Source organism: Pagrus major, chromosome 7 (assembly GCF_040436345.1).
Source record: "Pagrus major chromosome 7, Pma_NU_1.0".
NCBI lineage: Eukaryota > Metazoa > Chordata > Actinopteri > Spariformes > Sparidae > Pagrus > Pagrus major.
In genome coordinates this window covers 18230020-18243430 of record NC_133221.1, presented here as the reverse complement: position 1 = coordinate 18243430, position 13411 = coordinate 18230020, and the positions used below count along the sequence as shown (strand labels likewise).

Below are 13411 nucleotides of genomic sequence, written 5' to 3'. Positions count from 1 at the left end.
CTGTTGTTTCTGTGATCTGCAGCATGGATATTTATTCTGCATCTGCACTGACACTAACAAGCTTTAATCATATTAGCAGAACTAGCCTACATGTGGTTTAAAACCCTGATTTTGGTGTAAATAAATTACATTGGCTTAAAGGGTAACTGGCAATGTTACACATTGAAGTGTGTTTACAGGTCTTGGGGAGTGCTACTGCATATGTGAAAAAAGTAGTGTAAAGCCTCAAGTGGTTTCAGAGGAATCTGCATGTAATCTTATAAATTGACTCCAGTGATGTCACTCAGAGGCTAAGTTGCATTGTGGGTAATGTAGGTGCCAGATTCTGAAAAGGAAGGAGAATGCGTTGAATAAAAAGGCTGCCATATCAATTTTCTATCATTTGTTTTCATACCGTCCATAATGAGTCCAATCAAAATCCTTTTAGGCAAGTCTTGCTATTTGGCAGCCATCTTGGCGACACCCCTGGGCAGCCATCTTTCTAAATCGATGGGGCCGTACCAAATCGGTTTAAATTTATGTTAGTCTCACTCGTGAGCGGCTGATATCTTTGCTGGTTTGGCTGATGAGGCACACGTTCGGGATATGTGTCATACAGCCACCATCTCTGGCGTTACAGACTTTTCTATTCAAAATACCTTAAGTTGTCTGTCGCTTTCCATAACACCGTGTAGGAGTGCAATGCTTAACTGGTACAATGTTTTCAAGACTGGTGCCTTCAATACCCAAAATGCCACTTAGCCACTGAGTGACATCACTGGAGGCAGTTAATTAGATGACATGCAGCTTCCTCTGGAGCCACAGAAAGCTTTATACTACAATTTTTTTTAAAACATGCAGTCGTACTCCACTCCTCTCCAAGACCTGTAAACACACTTGAATGTGTAAAATTGGTGGAGTTGCCCTTTAACTGCAAAGAGTTGGATTGCATGATTCTCAAAACATGAAGGAGAAGTAATTTTTATTACTCTAATGATTTCTGTGGTCAAATTTCTCATGACTTGATTACCAACCAGGAAAAGCAAGAGACCACCCCAGGGCCACGAATATTCAAAAGCCTCTGGTTCACCATGCAGCATAATTTTAAGTTTAATCTAACTTTGCTTGGCATTTGATGCATATTAATTCGTCATAAAAGCATCAGTGGACGCAATAAGGGCATGAAAGGAACACTATTACACTTTTGGTGCTTTAGACATCACTTTCATTACCTATCATGCCATCCAAAGTACTTTCTGAGTCTTTAAAAATAGGTCCAACAGGATCTAAGCATCGACAGGCTCTCGAAAAGGATGTTTATACGAACAAGGAACAAAGTTTTATTTTTGAACATGGGTGGCACACTTTGAGTCACCGTGAAGAGGTCAAGAAGGTCAAAAAAAGAGATGTAAACATCATAATCATAACATAAAAATTTGTTTTTTTCTTCTTGTCTGCACAAACCCAAATATTGCAATGTGTGGGAGTACGCATATATCTATATGTACAAGGTACAGGTAAGTGTGTGTCGATATGTGCCTGTATTTGTATCAGTGAGTACATGCGGTGAGTGTACACATATTTGTGTGGATATGGATATATGTATTTATGTGTACACGTATTTACAGATCTATGTCATTGGATATGAGTTGTAATCTAGTCTATGCCTTTTAATGAACTTCATGATGCAACAATACACTTTAAACTACAACAGATTTTTTTTAATTTTTGGTTTTAATTTTTGGTTTGGTCGGTCAGTATTTTTTCCCTTCTTTTTTTCTCTTTCCTAAAATGTATTTTGTTCAGTTTCTCAGTTTCTTTAGATGTGCAGGGATGTACCCAATTGCCCTTATGTAACAATAATAACAAACGGTAAAAAAAAAAAAAAAAGGTCCAACAGGACAACAAACAAACCTGATCTGTAGACCTTGTATTGAAGAGAAACTCTGTGCCAAAATCTATTTTTTGATTGTTTTTATTTCATGTTGCATATTCCTGAATTAATTTATGAAATTAGCAACAATCCTGAAACCATGTGATATCCCAGAATAAAAACACTATGCAGGGGTGCCTCAGTAGCTCAGTTGGTAGAGCATGTGCATAGAGGCTGTGTCTTTGCTGCAGTGGCTCAGACTTCAATCCACCTGTGGCCCTTTACCGCATGTAATCCCTACTCTTTCACCCTGCTTCCTGCTTCCTGTCTCTCTTCATCTGTCCTATGTATAAGGTCACAAAAAAGAGAATATTAAAAAAAAAGGAAAAAAAGGTGGGATGGGGGCCCAAGCTGCTAATTTTTGCCCTCCACCCCACTAGCAGGTTAATCCGGCCATGGTTTATACATTTAAATTATTATTTTTTTAAACTTATGAAACAGTACAGTTAAAAACTGATTATTGTTGTGTTTTACTTTTACTTTTTGTTTTACAGCCATCTGCTACGTGCAATTTTCAGTCAATTTAAGGCTGCGCAATCTGTTGCGGCTTTGTGATTCTGTTACTGCATCTCATCTTAAAAAAGAAACAAAATATGAAATGTTTTTAATGTTTTTAATAATTTAATGTTGATTTATAAAAAAAACTGTACTGTACATTTTGTACAGCGTTTGTGAGATGAGTGCGCTATAAATTATTGTAAAGCAGAATGAAAAATAGACAAAACTAACATTTTAAAACCAGTTCTGGATTGTAAAAATCCATCTAGCTGACATGTAGCTTGTGCTGTTTGTCATGTGTGATGAGGGTTTCATGCGTAAGAGCCTTTAAATTAGTCATAATGTGTGGTGACACATCCCTGAACAGATGACGTAGACTCAAATTCATACTGAAGCGGACGTGCAGTTTGCACATTCAGCTTGTTCCACTGTGTGGTCTTTTTCATAAAAATGTTTTTTTAATGTAAACATTATTTCTTTCAGCTATTCACTACGTAAATTATTAGTTACAATTACTTTGAATTGCATTCTGCACATAGTTTAACACAGTAAAGAGAGTAAGAGGCAGTATTCAGGTTACAGCATCAATTCACTCTTTTATTTACAATTATGTTAACTGGCAGTAGAAACAGGAAGTTAAACGCTCTCTCTCTCTTTCCTGTTTAGGAAGAGTGATACTCTTAGACTGAAACTGCGGTAAACTAATACTGAACTTTTTTACATCAAAAAGACAAGCCGTCCTCCACCCCCAAAAAATACATATATAAAAATGAAACATGGTTAGGTGTATATATTACAGAGCTGAACAAATGAGCTTCCTTGTATTGTATCTTAGAAAAAGCCTTTAAACATCGCAACTTCCTTTGCACTTTCTTGCTTACAGCTCATTTTCTTGGCACTGAGGTATCGTTTATGTCCAGAGCAGGCCTCACACAGGTTGCAGTCAAAGCATTAGTCGAGCAGTGAATTCAACTTCTCATTAAAATGTTTTAAACTGCTGCCGTCTGTGAAATGAGGTCAGTTAATTCTACATTTAATAGAAATGCTAGTATGGTAAATTCAGTTTTAAGTGCAGATGTTCCACTTTTGTCTTAATGTTCACACGTTAGACAGTCAACTCTTGCCCTTCCTGTCAAGAAACCTCACAGAGTGGCCTGAAGTGATCCATGCAGCCTTTCTGATTCACGATTTTAGGGGATGTCCATGTCTCCATTAGAGGCGTGGGAGTGGCGTTTCTCACACGAAGCTCGGTTGTCAACATTTTCTTTGCTCTCCTCATCCCGATCCTCTGATCCTGATCTCCTTCTGAGACGCAGCCCCGGATCTCTCTGTGTTGGCACCTGGAAGCTTGAGAAGGAGCTTCCTAACGACGGTCTCTTCTCTGAAAAGGACAGCACAAACACAAAAACAGACAGAAATGAGTGCTTACAGCAGGCGGGTTAATTCAGATTTACGTCTGTAACACAGGCTGCGAGATGAAGATGCAGAAATAGAGAAGGAATTCACTGGTGAGAGATACAATAATCAAATTTCAGGAAGTATGTATTTACAGAACAGTGTGTGAAATACAATCATCATCTATGTACTGACAGACAATCTCTCTCTTCAAAGAAAATGGTGGCACTGTAATCTTTGCTTGAATCTACATTAAATATCAGCCCAACCACAGCAGCGGTATTTGGTAACCAGCTGTACACTCTGAATGTTGAATTTTCCACATTGTTTTCTGCCATTTGAGGTTTGAAGGGGGGTTTTTCATATAACATCAACTTGTTGTGCATTCTTCCTCGGCAATGCTGTTTCCAAGAAACGTTTATCAAATGTAACGTTTATCAGTTTAAACATAAAACATTTTGTCTTTGAACTGTATTCAACTGAATATAGGTCTAAAATGATTTGCTAATGATTACATTCTGTTTTTATTTATGCTGAACACAGTGTCCCAACTTTTTTTGATTTAGCATTGTAATTTTTGCATTACAGTAGTGGATGGACACATACAGTAATTCACATTTCCCTGAGCTGATTATTTGTACATTCAGTCAAACGTACGGCAATAGTAGGAAAAGCAGAGGTGTTAAAATGAAACTAAAGCAGCTTAATGGAGTCCAGCCATCATTCATATTATTATTAACACCTGTGCTTTTGCCTATTGTGACATGTCCAAAACAAAGCGCTTTAAATGCTTCACATTTGTCAGGTCACATAACGCAGTGTCTCGTCTTGAAGATGGGACACGTACCGCCTGGTCCGATTGGTCGCATCAGTCTGTTCATCTGGACGTTCCAGTGTTTGACGTTGGTGCTCGCCTGGCGAAGCTTCCTCTGGGCAGCCTGTCAGAGAAAAAGAGCGACTCATTAAAACACATGCAACTACTGTAGGCATTACCACCAACTACAGATAATAAATATGAGTAATAAGAATCTTTTCACATCAAAGTACAAAGAGAAACATTCTGACACTTACAGGGGTGTAGACAGTACTGGCTCTCTTAAAGCCAGATTAGTAAAGTAGATCAACCTCCCACTTACTTGTAATACCATTATCAAAGTATCAAAATGAATCACATAAAGTTTTCCAAGAAAAGATTTTAGGCTGTTTTCAGTCTGTTGCTTGAAACTCCTCGTTGGACTTTGAAATCATTGAACTGTTCTGAAGGACAGACAGTAACAGCTGTCTGTTTTGTTTCATTAATGTCTGTGTCATACTGCCGCTGTAATGTGTTGTCTTGTCTGTAACTAGAAGGAGATGCAGCCATCTTGGCTCAATCGTCTTTGTAAACAAGATATTAAATCTTCTTTCAATTTTACTAAACAAAATTAATTAACCCTAGTTACAGTAGTATGGACTTTGAATTCAACTTAACGGATGTCCAAAATAAAATTTAAGTTAAATCAGCAGATGATGCTTTTGGCTCAATGTTTCATGTATCACACTAGATCCCCAGTAAGCAACATTTCAGATAACTTAGACTTGGTAAAATTCAGTATCGTGAGGTTTTAATTTTTTGGTTCTTACCACTACATCCTGGTCAACCCGATGCCGGTTGGCGCGGACCTCCTCCAGCTGCCTCTGCGCCTCATCCAGGGACCGGGACTTGGCCTCCATTTCCTGTTTCAGCTCCTGCTTCTCCCTCTGTGTCTTCAAGATGTACTCCTCCTGTTCCTCCTGCAGGGACATCAGGGCCTTCATTTTCTCCTCCTCTTCGGCCAGTAACCTGGACACAACAGAGAGCACAAAAAAATTTACATTTTCTAAACAAAAAAACAAAAAAAACGTGATTGACTCTTCGTTGTTGAAGAGGATCTGATGTTTTAACATAATGTCTCAAACATTACAGTGAGCAGAGATGCACGATGCCTGGAGCTGAAGCTGTTTGCAGATTTATGTGATCATTTATCAGACATGTTTTTACTTGTAAAGATTTAGAGAGCACAGAAACAGCGACACAATAGAGCTGACTGATGGCAGCATTTAACAACTTCCTCTGTCGGCAGCTCAACTTCCTCAGGAACATAACGCAACATGAACTCCTTTCAACAGCTGAGCTGAATATCTGCTGTCTGCACACAAAAGCACCTCCCAACCTACAGCACAGATGAATGTTTGCAGCCTCTTAACTCAAACAAATGACTTCTTATTGTCCTGTAAAAGTCTATATAAGTCTGTAATCATGTGTTAGTGAAGATGGGAGGAAACGTGAAACGCTTTACCCTGCTTGAGCTAAGCGGAAGGCCTCCTCATCCAGCCTGGCTTTGATCTCCTGCTGCAGCGCCTCCTCCAAGCGCTTCTGCATCTCCTCCAGCTCCTGGATCCTCTTCCTCTGCTTCTCTGCTTCCTCCTCTTTCAGAGCCATCTCAGCCTGCATACTGACCCGAGCCTTGAGATGCACAACAAGAAGCGAAGGAATGATCACTCGTATCTTTCTGTTTCTGAATTCAAACTTTTTATTTCCTCTTCTTCTTTGCTTCCACACTCACCTCCTCAGCCTCTCGCAGCTGGACTTCCAGGGCCCGCTGGAGCTGTTCATGCTGCTGACGCCTCCTCTGCTCATCCTGCTCCAGGAGGGCCTGAGCCTGCTTTTGCGCCTCCTTTAGGAGCTCCAGCTCCGCCAGCTTACGTTCCCGTTCCTCCTGCAGGGCCCGCAGCCTCTGCAGCTCCTCCTCCTTTGCCTGCTGTCTCTTCTCCCGCTGCTCTCGCTGCTCACGTCGCTTCAGCTTCAGATCTTTGTGGAGGGAGTTTTTCCCCTCCACGTGCAGCCTGATGGCTGTTTGAATCGCTGTGAAGAGGATGGTATTTACTTGATATGAGGATCTTTGACTTATCAGTGATCAATATCAGTGAATGTGAGTCTCCTCTGACCTGTAGTCCACTCCTGTCTCTGTTTGGTGTCTGAGGCACTCATCTCATAAGTCTTGGAGAGGGTTTTCAGACAAAACATGCACCTCTTCCCATCCCGGTCTGGCAGCACCTGTTCAACGAGTGAAATATTTGTTTTATCAATAAATATCTCCTCATCATGCATTGTTTTTTTTCTCTTTGTGTTGTGACCATGTCTTGAATGTTAGAAAAAAAGATGTTGAACTCACTGGGAAAAGGACGTTTTTGATCCATTTTGAACGACCAAACAATATTTGATCATCGTCTACTTCCTATAATAAAGCATGATTTTAGAATGATTGCTTGTTTTCCTTTGGTGTAAAACACATGGTGTAGTGTGTAGTGCTCTCGCTGAAAAAATAACAGAACTTGACCAGATTTTTGTTTGTCATACTTGTATGGCATTGATGGGCTAATAATTGACTCGGTGTTCATGTCAACAACCAGCAAAAGACAGCCAGGGTAACAACCACTTGACTCCAGCTCTACTGCTGGCGGCTTCATACTCAGAATGAATGATCCATATTCATGCATGAGAGTGAGGCTGGCAGACTAATTATAGATTCAATTCACTTCTGTGAGGAAATCTTGAAATCTGATTGTGAAACAAGGCAACATTCAGTATCCAACTGTTGTGCTTTTAATAAACTTGATCATTACCAACCTTTCCAGATTATGATGCCTAAATAAAATACTCTGTCTACTGGGGGACTGTTTAGAAGTTATTGGGGGTGGGGAGGCTCTGAAAAGGGGGGAGGGTTATGTATTTTTCCCTTTGCTAAAGGGAGGGTAGTCTAAATTCTTTAGAAGAGAGGGGGAGGGTCTTTAGCGATTAGTGCCACGTCATTTGTCACTATTCTAGAGCAGCTCCCACCTTCACTTTGATCTGCATCTTAAAAGAAAGCTGAACAGTGAGGTAAAGATGTGTGAAAACATGTAAATGTGTAATGTTAAGTGATGGTAAATGCTTTTGATTCAAAAATAAAGCATTGCTGGAATATTCAGAAACGGGACACATCATTACCAGCTGCAACAGCATCGGCTTTTAATGTTTTACACTTTGTGAGTTTGTGTCATTAGGCAAAATGTGGTTTTGGAAACACAGAAGTGGCATTTTGCCAGTTGCCTGTCTGTCTGTCTGCCTGTCTGCCAGCCTGCCAGTCGACAGATTTTATCACCACAGTAGAGTCACAACCGAGTCAATAGGTGCTTTTTAGCCGGGTTGACCTGCATTTAAAGAACCTGTGTAGACCCCCTAATTTTGGTGGAAAAGCAGTATAAGATGCGCTCACGAAACTTTACAGAAGTGTAGTTTACATCAAAACGAAGTTCAAACCTGGGTGTGGTCCGATACATGAGTACTGAGTACTTACTTAATAATGTAGTGATGACCAATGTGATGACTACTGTCATGGGTCAAAATGTCATCATGTTGTTTGTGGTCGCGGCTGGTGTGATCCCATCACAAGATGGTCTTTCGTTCATTAAATGTTTTCCATAATTCTATATTATTCCATTAACGCGTAAAGTGGAACTCTTACACGTCTGTTCAGAGCTCTTGAGGAGTACTACTGCAATAAGTTGTAAAAGCCTTTTGTTTATCCAGAGGGAGCAACTTTGAAAATCTAAATGTTTGGGGCCATGGAGTTAGAAAGAAGTGAGGTCACCAGACCTCTCTAGCCTGCTCCTCATGTTTGACAGAGGCCTGAAGCTACAGTAGCCGCTACTAGCATAACACACACCGGATAATTAAATAAAAGAGGAATACTTGTAGGGCTAGGCAATATGGCCTTAAATTAATATCCCAGTATGATGTTATATGATATATATTTCAATATTACCTCAAAAGCATTTTACAAATGGTAGATCTGGGCAACAAAATCAAATTTCACAATGTTACTGACCAGATTTTTGATAAATAATCATCAGTAATGTGGATATAATGACTAAGTGGGTAAAGACTATTCTGGTAAGTTCAGAAAATTACATCACTTTACTGTAATGCAGCCTTAAAAACCAGGATATAATGATATCCAAAAACTAAGACGATATACAGTTGTCTCACAATAGCGGCACAATACCGTTAAATTACCCAGGCCTAAATACATGAAATAAAAAGACGATATCTCTGGTTGTGCTGCATTGATTTTGATCCTCTGTGATTCTGACAATGTAATCAGAGTGCAATGCTAAATCGGTGAAGTACTCTTCAAAGGTTTTAAAGGTAAATTAGAGTACGTCAACATAAATTATATGTGCACTTTTAGTTAACAATGCCAAAATTGTACTAATTCAATAGTGTTGATTTTTTTTCTAGTGTTCAGATCTTAGTCAAGAAAAGGGTCCACAGGAAATTGTCATAGCACATGTAGGGCCATTATTTTTAAAAAAGAAGTTAAACATAATTTTCTGCATTCCTCCTCACCACAATAATTTTCGCACAGTCCCTAGGGATTCCGAGTAACTGGTTGCACATGTCTGAGCAATTCAACTAAAACTAAACTTTTTGTCTCTAGGGTAGTACGTGAATTATTTTCTTGGAGTCCTGAAGAGGTAATGGTTTCCAGTAATTCACAAGAAAAACTAAAGATGGAGGGAAGTCATGACAAACAAACATCTGTGAACCAATGTGTGATCCTTTTAGCATCATCTTGCAACACCTTGGGAGAGTCCCCACCCCCAGATTGTGAACCTCTGGCTTTAAGAATCATATATTGACTCAAATGTAAGAAAGCAAATGAGCAGTATGTATTCTTCAGCTGCTTACCTCCACACAGCAGTTCCCATCCAGGACTATGTTGCCCTGGCAATCCTTGCGGTCCTCCCCGGTGTAGTAGGACAAGTTGCTGGGCCTTAAGGTGAACCAGCGTTCCTTCCAGTTCCTCCTCAGCTGGCCTTTCTTCCACAGATAACCCTGCACAAACACACACACTCATTGGCACAATACAGAGCAATGCATCATCCAAAACACAGACTTCTGCTGACAACTGAGTCTCGTACCTCTTTGAGGACATCACCAACGATCTCCCTGTAAACTTCCTCTATAGCCATGCTGATTATGCTCTTATCAATTCCTCTGGTTATCTTTCCCGAATTCATCATCTCCAGAAAAACCCAAACAGTAATGCCGCTCTGCTGCACTGAGTCTTGGGAAAAGAAGTCCTCCAATTCAACACAGTTGAACTCAATACTCATAGCCATGCAGACCTTCTTGAGGAGGTACTCCACCTGGAGAGGAAAAGAAACCAAAGGTCTTGAGAGTGAGAAATAACATGATTCATTTGAATTATCTGTCTTTCCTGCATTGTACTCAAGGGAGGAAGTAACTAAGCGTCTGACTAACTAAGGCATTTATTGCTTTTATAGTAGTATCAAGTACCTTTTGGTTAAATTTTAGTTTTATTTGAGTGATTTAAGGTTGTTTTTTACCTCCCTAAAGTTGGGGGCCTATTCACAATAAATTGTTATCAAGCAGAGCAGTCTGACATTATTTTGTAGTTTCCAATTTTTAACATAAAGCACCACAGTAAAGCTCAAATCCTATGACATTGCCCCTCTCAAGACTTTAATTTATGTTGATTCTTAATTAAAGGTACACATGAAAACTGTTTTTACTACTGTAGTACACATAACGCCACAGATTTCTTTGTCCAGTGGTTGGTGTGTGAAGAATGTACCAAAATAAAACTGAATAATGTTTTCTCAAACTCAGCACGACAAAAACTACTCTGCCCTTGAAATGTAGGTCTCTCTCTTGGCAGCAGCTTTGAAAAACACACGACAGGAAACCAAAACGAGAGTTTGCAAGTGAGAAACAAGCCCACACTGCTGCATGAAAAGAGCAGCGTGTTCCATGATGGCAAGAAACAAGGTTTCAGCAAGGGTGTGTTTAGTGGTTGTCGAAGATCCAACACCATTTTTTTTAGGTCACAGATTACTGACTACAGCCTCAGAACTTTACCTAACAACAGATCACAATAACTTGAAATGTCAATGCTGCTAAATTTAGAAACAGGTGTCACTATCATCACACACAGCCGTGATCAACAATGACTTCAAGATGAGCACATTTGTTTTCTCAGTCTTAGAATAGAAAATTTTCAATTTTTCAGTCCAATCATGTTTTGACTGAAGAAATACCTTATATTTAAGTTGCATATAAAAATATAAAGTGTCTGTTTTGTAATAGAAAATTTAAAAATATTCTACCTACCTCATCAGGGACCATAACCAAAGGGTACTTGTCTTCAGAGAGAAAATTAAAAAGGCACCAAAGTCGAAAAGCATCCTTCTCTGGCAGAACAGTGCTGCTGGTTTTGTCTGTGCGGTAGTTTTTCTTTGCTGTAAGAGTCCAACAGAGCTCGTCTACGTTTTCCTTAATAAAAGAGCCTTCAACAACCTGCAACAACATCAGGCAGAGATTGAAGCATCCATGAAAGCATTACAAAAAGAGTATACAGTTGTGATTTTATCACCTTATCCAGGATGTATTTGTTGAGATAAGGCATGTAACCCTGACTGGAAACTGGACCATCATCATCATCCCTGAAGTGCTCCTCCAAAGCAACAGGGTCGTGTGGGATAGACAAGACTGTACACAGGTTGTGAGACAGCACCTGAAAAATCCCAATGAACAGGACAGAAATACATTTAAAAAAGGACAACGGAATGGACGTGGATGTCACATTACTGCCAAAACTAAATTACACACTGTGTATCTTGTGGACAGTTGAGTTTGTCTGCTGGGATAAGTCTTTGTGTTACGTTTTCCTCAGAAAATACAGGCCAGCAGATTCAGAAATATGCTCATTTTGAAACAGAACTTTTGGGAACAGAAATTCTGAATTCTTATACATCATGCTATCCTAAAAATAATTTTGTTCGCTCATACAGAAGTGTGCAAACATATTTTTAAAAAATGGGGTGGCTGAAGTCAGCAAGAAAGCAGGAAATATTGCATGGCAACTCAAAGTGCGTTACAGGTCAAACTACAAAAGCTAAAAGAAAGCGTAGAGATGAACAGTAAGCTACACAGAGAATCAAAGCACTGAAAAATAGAAATCAAAATTGAAAAGTGAAAAAAAAAGTAAAATAAAGTAGATAAAAAGTGATCAAATAAAGAGAAGAAACAATAAAAGATGGAAAGAAGACCTGCTACAAAAAGATTACATTATAAGCTATAAATAACACGTAATCAGTGTACTACTATTAATAATAATACTACTATACCACCAGTCTTACTACTGCTGTGTCAAGGAGGGTTTTACTCTATAAAAAAAGCCCTCTACTTCTATAAGTTTCTTCAACTGAAAGTGTGCAACATCTTGACATATCTGATGCATTTAATCAGACAACCAGTGTCTTGGTGTGTTGAGCCATAACCACATCCTGTCAAAGCTCTAGCGCACTACAACATCTGTCATTTGTGAGGCCACAGCACACAAACTGCTTGCTTCTTAGCACGTCTAAAGAACATGGTGCCTGTACACAGCCTGCTGCATGCATGAGGGGGATAAGCCTAGTCATGAGGCTGACCCACTGTGAGCCAGGAGCGGCAGGCAGCACATCGCAAGAACGTGGAGGTGGCTGGAAATGGAGTCCACACCAAGACCAAGTGACATAACGATGAGATCAACAAAAATACAGTGGGTCCATTGAAGCCTTGTGGCAAGAGACAACAATCACCAACATGTTTCCAGTTTGCCCTCGCTCTGACTGTAACAATGTTCTTTTTACATACATGGGCTCATGGTGTGAAGATACTCTATTCAACAGGCTGTTCTCTGGTCAGGTCCAGTGCCAGAGGAGCCTTTGCACTACAAGCTGGTACACGAAGGCCCAGTGCAAGCACAGCTTGGAGATGAGGGCTCCCATTCATATACAGACTGAGAGCAAACTGTTACTCTCCTCCTCTTGTCAAACAGAGGTGCATATTGTGCCCTCTTTCAGCAGTGAAAGCATTTTACTCGAAATATAGGGAACAAATTTGTTCCTTGTTGGGACGGTGTGTGGTTTAAAAACTGAGTTTCACACAGGAAATATTGATGATGATAATATCAGATGGCATACACCCGTATTTCCTGAAGCACAGAACCAACTATAACATTATAACTTATAACAAGAAGTCCATAATAATAAATTCAGTTCTGACATTTAACTTGCTGAGCACTTCAAATATTTTCACCTCATCATCCCCAGAGCAGGCCCACGTGATGAAATATGATTTGAAGTAGGAAATGAGGCAACAGAGTGAGTGAGTGAGTTTTCAGACGACAAAAACCCCAAGGTCCCTTAAAGTCCAGGTAGTCCACTCACCTTGAGCTGAGACTTAGACACCTTACCGCTCCTCTCCAGATCCAGGGCTGTGAAACCATACCAGATGGATTTGAGCAGCTCAGACCGCAGGTCCATGTCTACAGCCGCGTTACTTTCTGATTTCCTCCTCTACGTCTCTTCTTCTTCCCTCTGCTGTTGACACAGGGCCCTTGGGTGACAAACTGACACCCACGTTGTGTTGCTGCTGTCACTGAGGCATTGGGCTTTACCAGGCTGCTGACAGCGACACCTGCAGGTGGTCCACAGTCACTGACGGAGAGGGAGGGTCTGATTGTTTACTACAGT

At 40.1% G+C, this 13411-nt stretch overlaps 1 protein-coding gene across 1 annotated transcript; it reads right to left on the bottom strand.

The window, feature by feature from the left end:
• Window positions 1–2980: 2980 nt before the first annotated feature.
• LOC140999969 (differentially expressed in FDCP 6 homolog) lies at window positions 2981–13255 on the bottom strand. The gene is made up of 11 exons (XM_073470575.1): window positions 13106–13255; window positions 11266–11406; window positions 11004–11189; window positions 9791–10018; window positions 9558–9704; window positions 6773–6881; window positions 6391–6689; window positions 6124–6290; window positions 5429–5627; window positions 4653–4743; window positions 2981–3791 (listed from the first exon to the last, which is right to left on the bottom strand). The coding sequence occupies exons 1-11, from the start codon at window positions 13199–13201 to the stop codon at window positions 3601–3603; spliced, it is 1854 nt and encodes a 617-aa protein (XP_073326676.1). The 5' UTR covers window positions 13202–13255; the 3' UTR covers window positions 2981–3600.
• Between the last annotated feature and the right edge of the window lie 156 nt (window positions 13256–13411).

Excerpts from the sequence above, each read along its gene's own strand:
- LOC140999969 (XM_073470575.1), bottom strand. The coding sequence starts at position 13,201 with ATGGACCTGCGGTCTGAGCTGCTCAAATCCATCTGGTATGGTTTCACA. Across the intron at positions 9,705-9,790 it reads TTGGTGATGTCCTCAAAGAG|GGTTATCTGTGGAAGAAAGG; the intron begins GTACGAGACTCA and ends GTGTTTGTGCAG. Across the intron at positions 5,628-6,123 it reads TTCCGCTTAGCTCAAGCAGG|GTTACTGGCCGAAGAGGAGG; the intron begins GTAAAGCGTTTC and ends TGTTGTGTCCAG.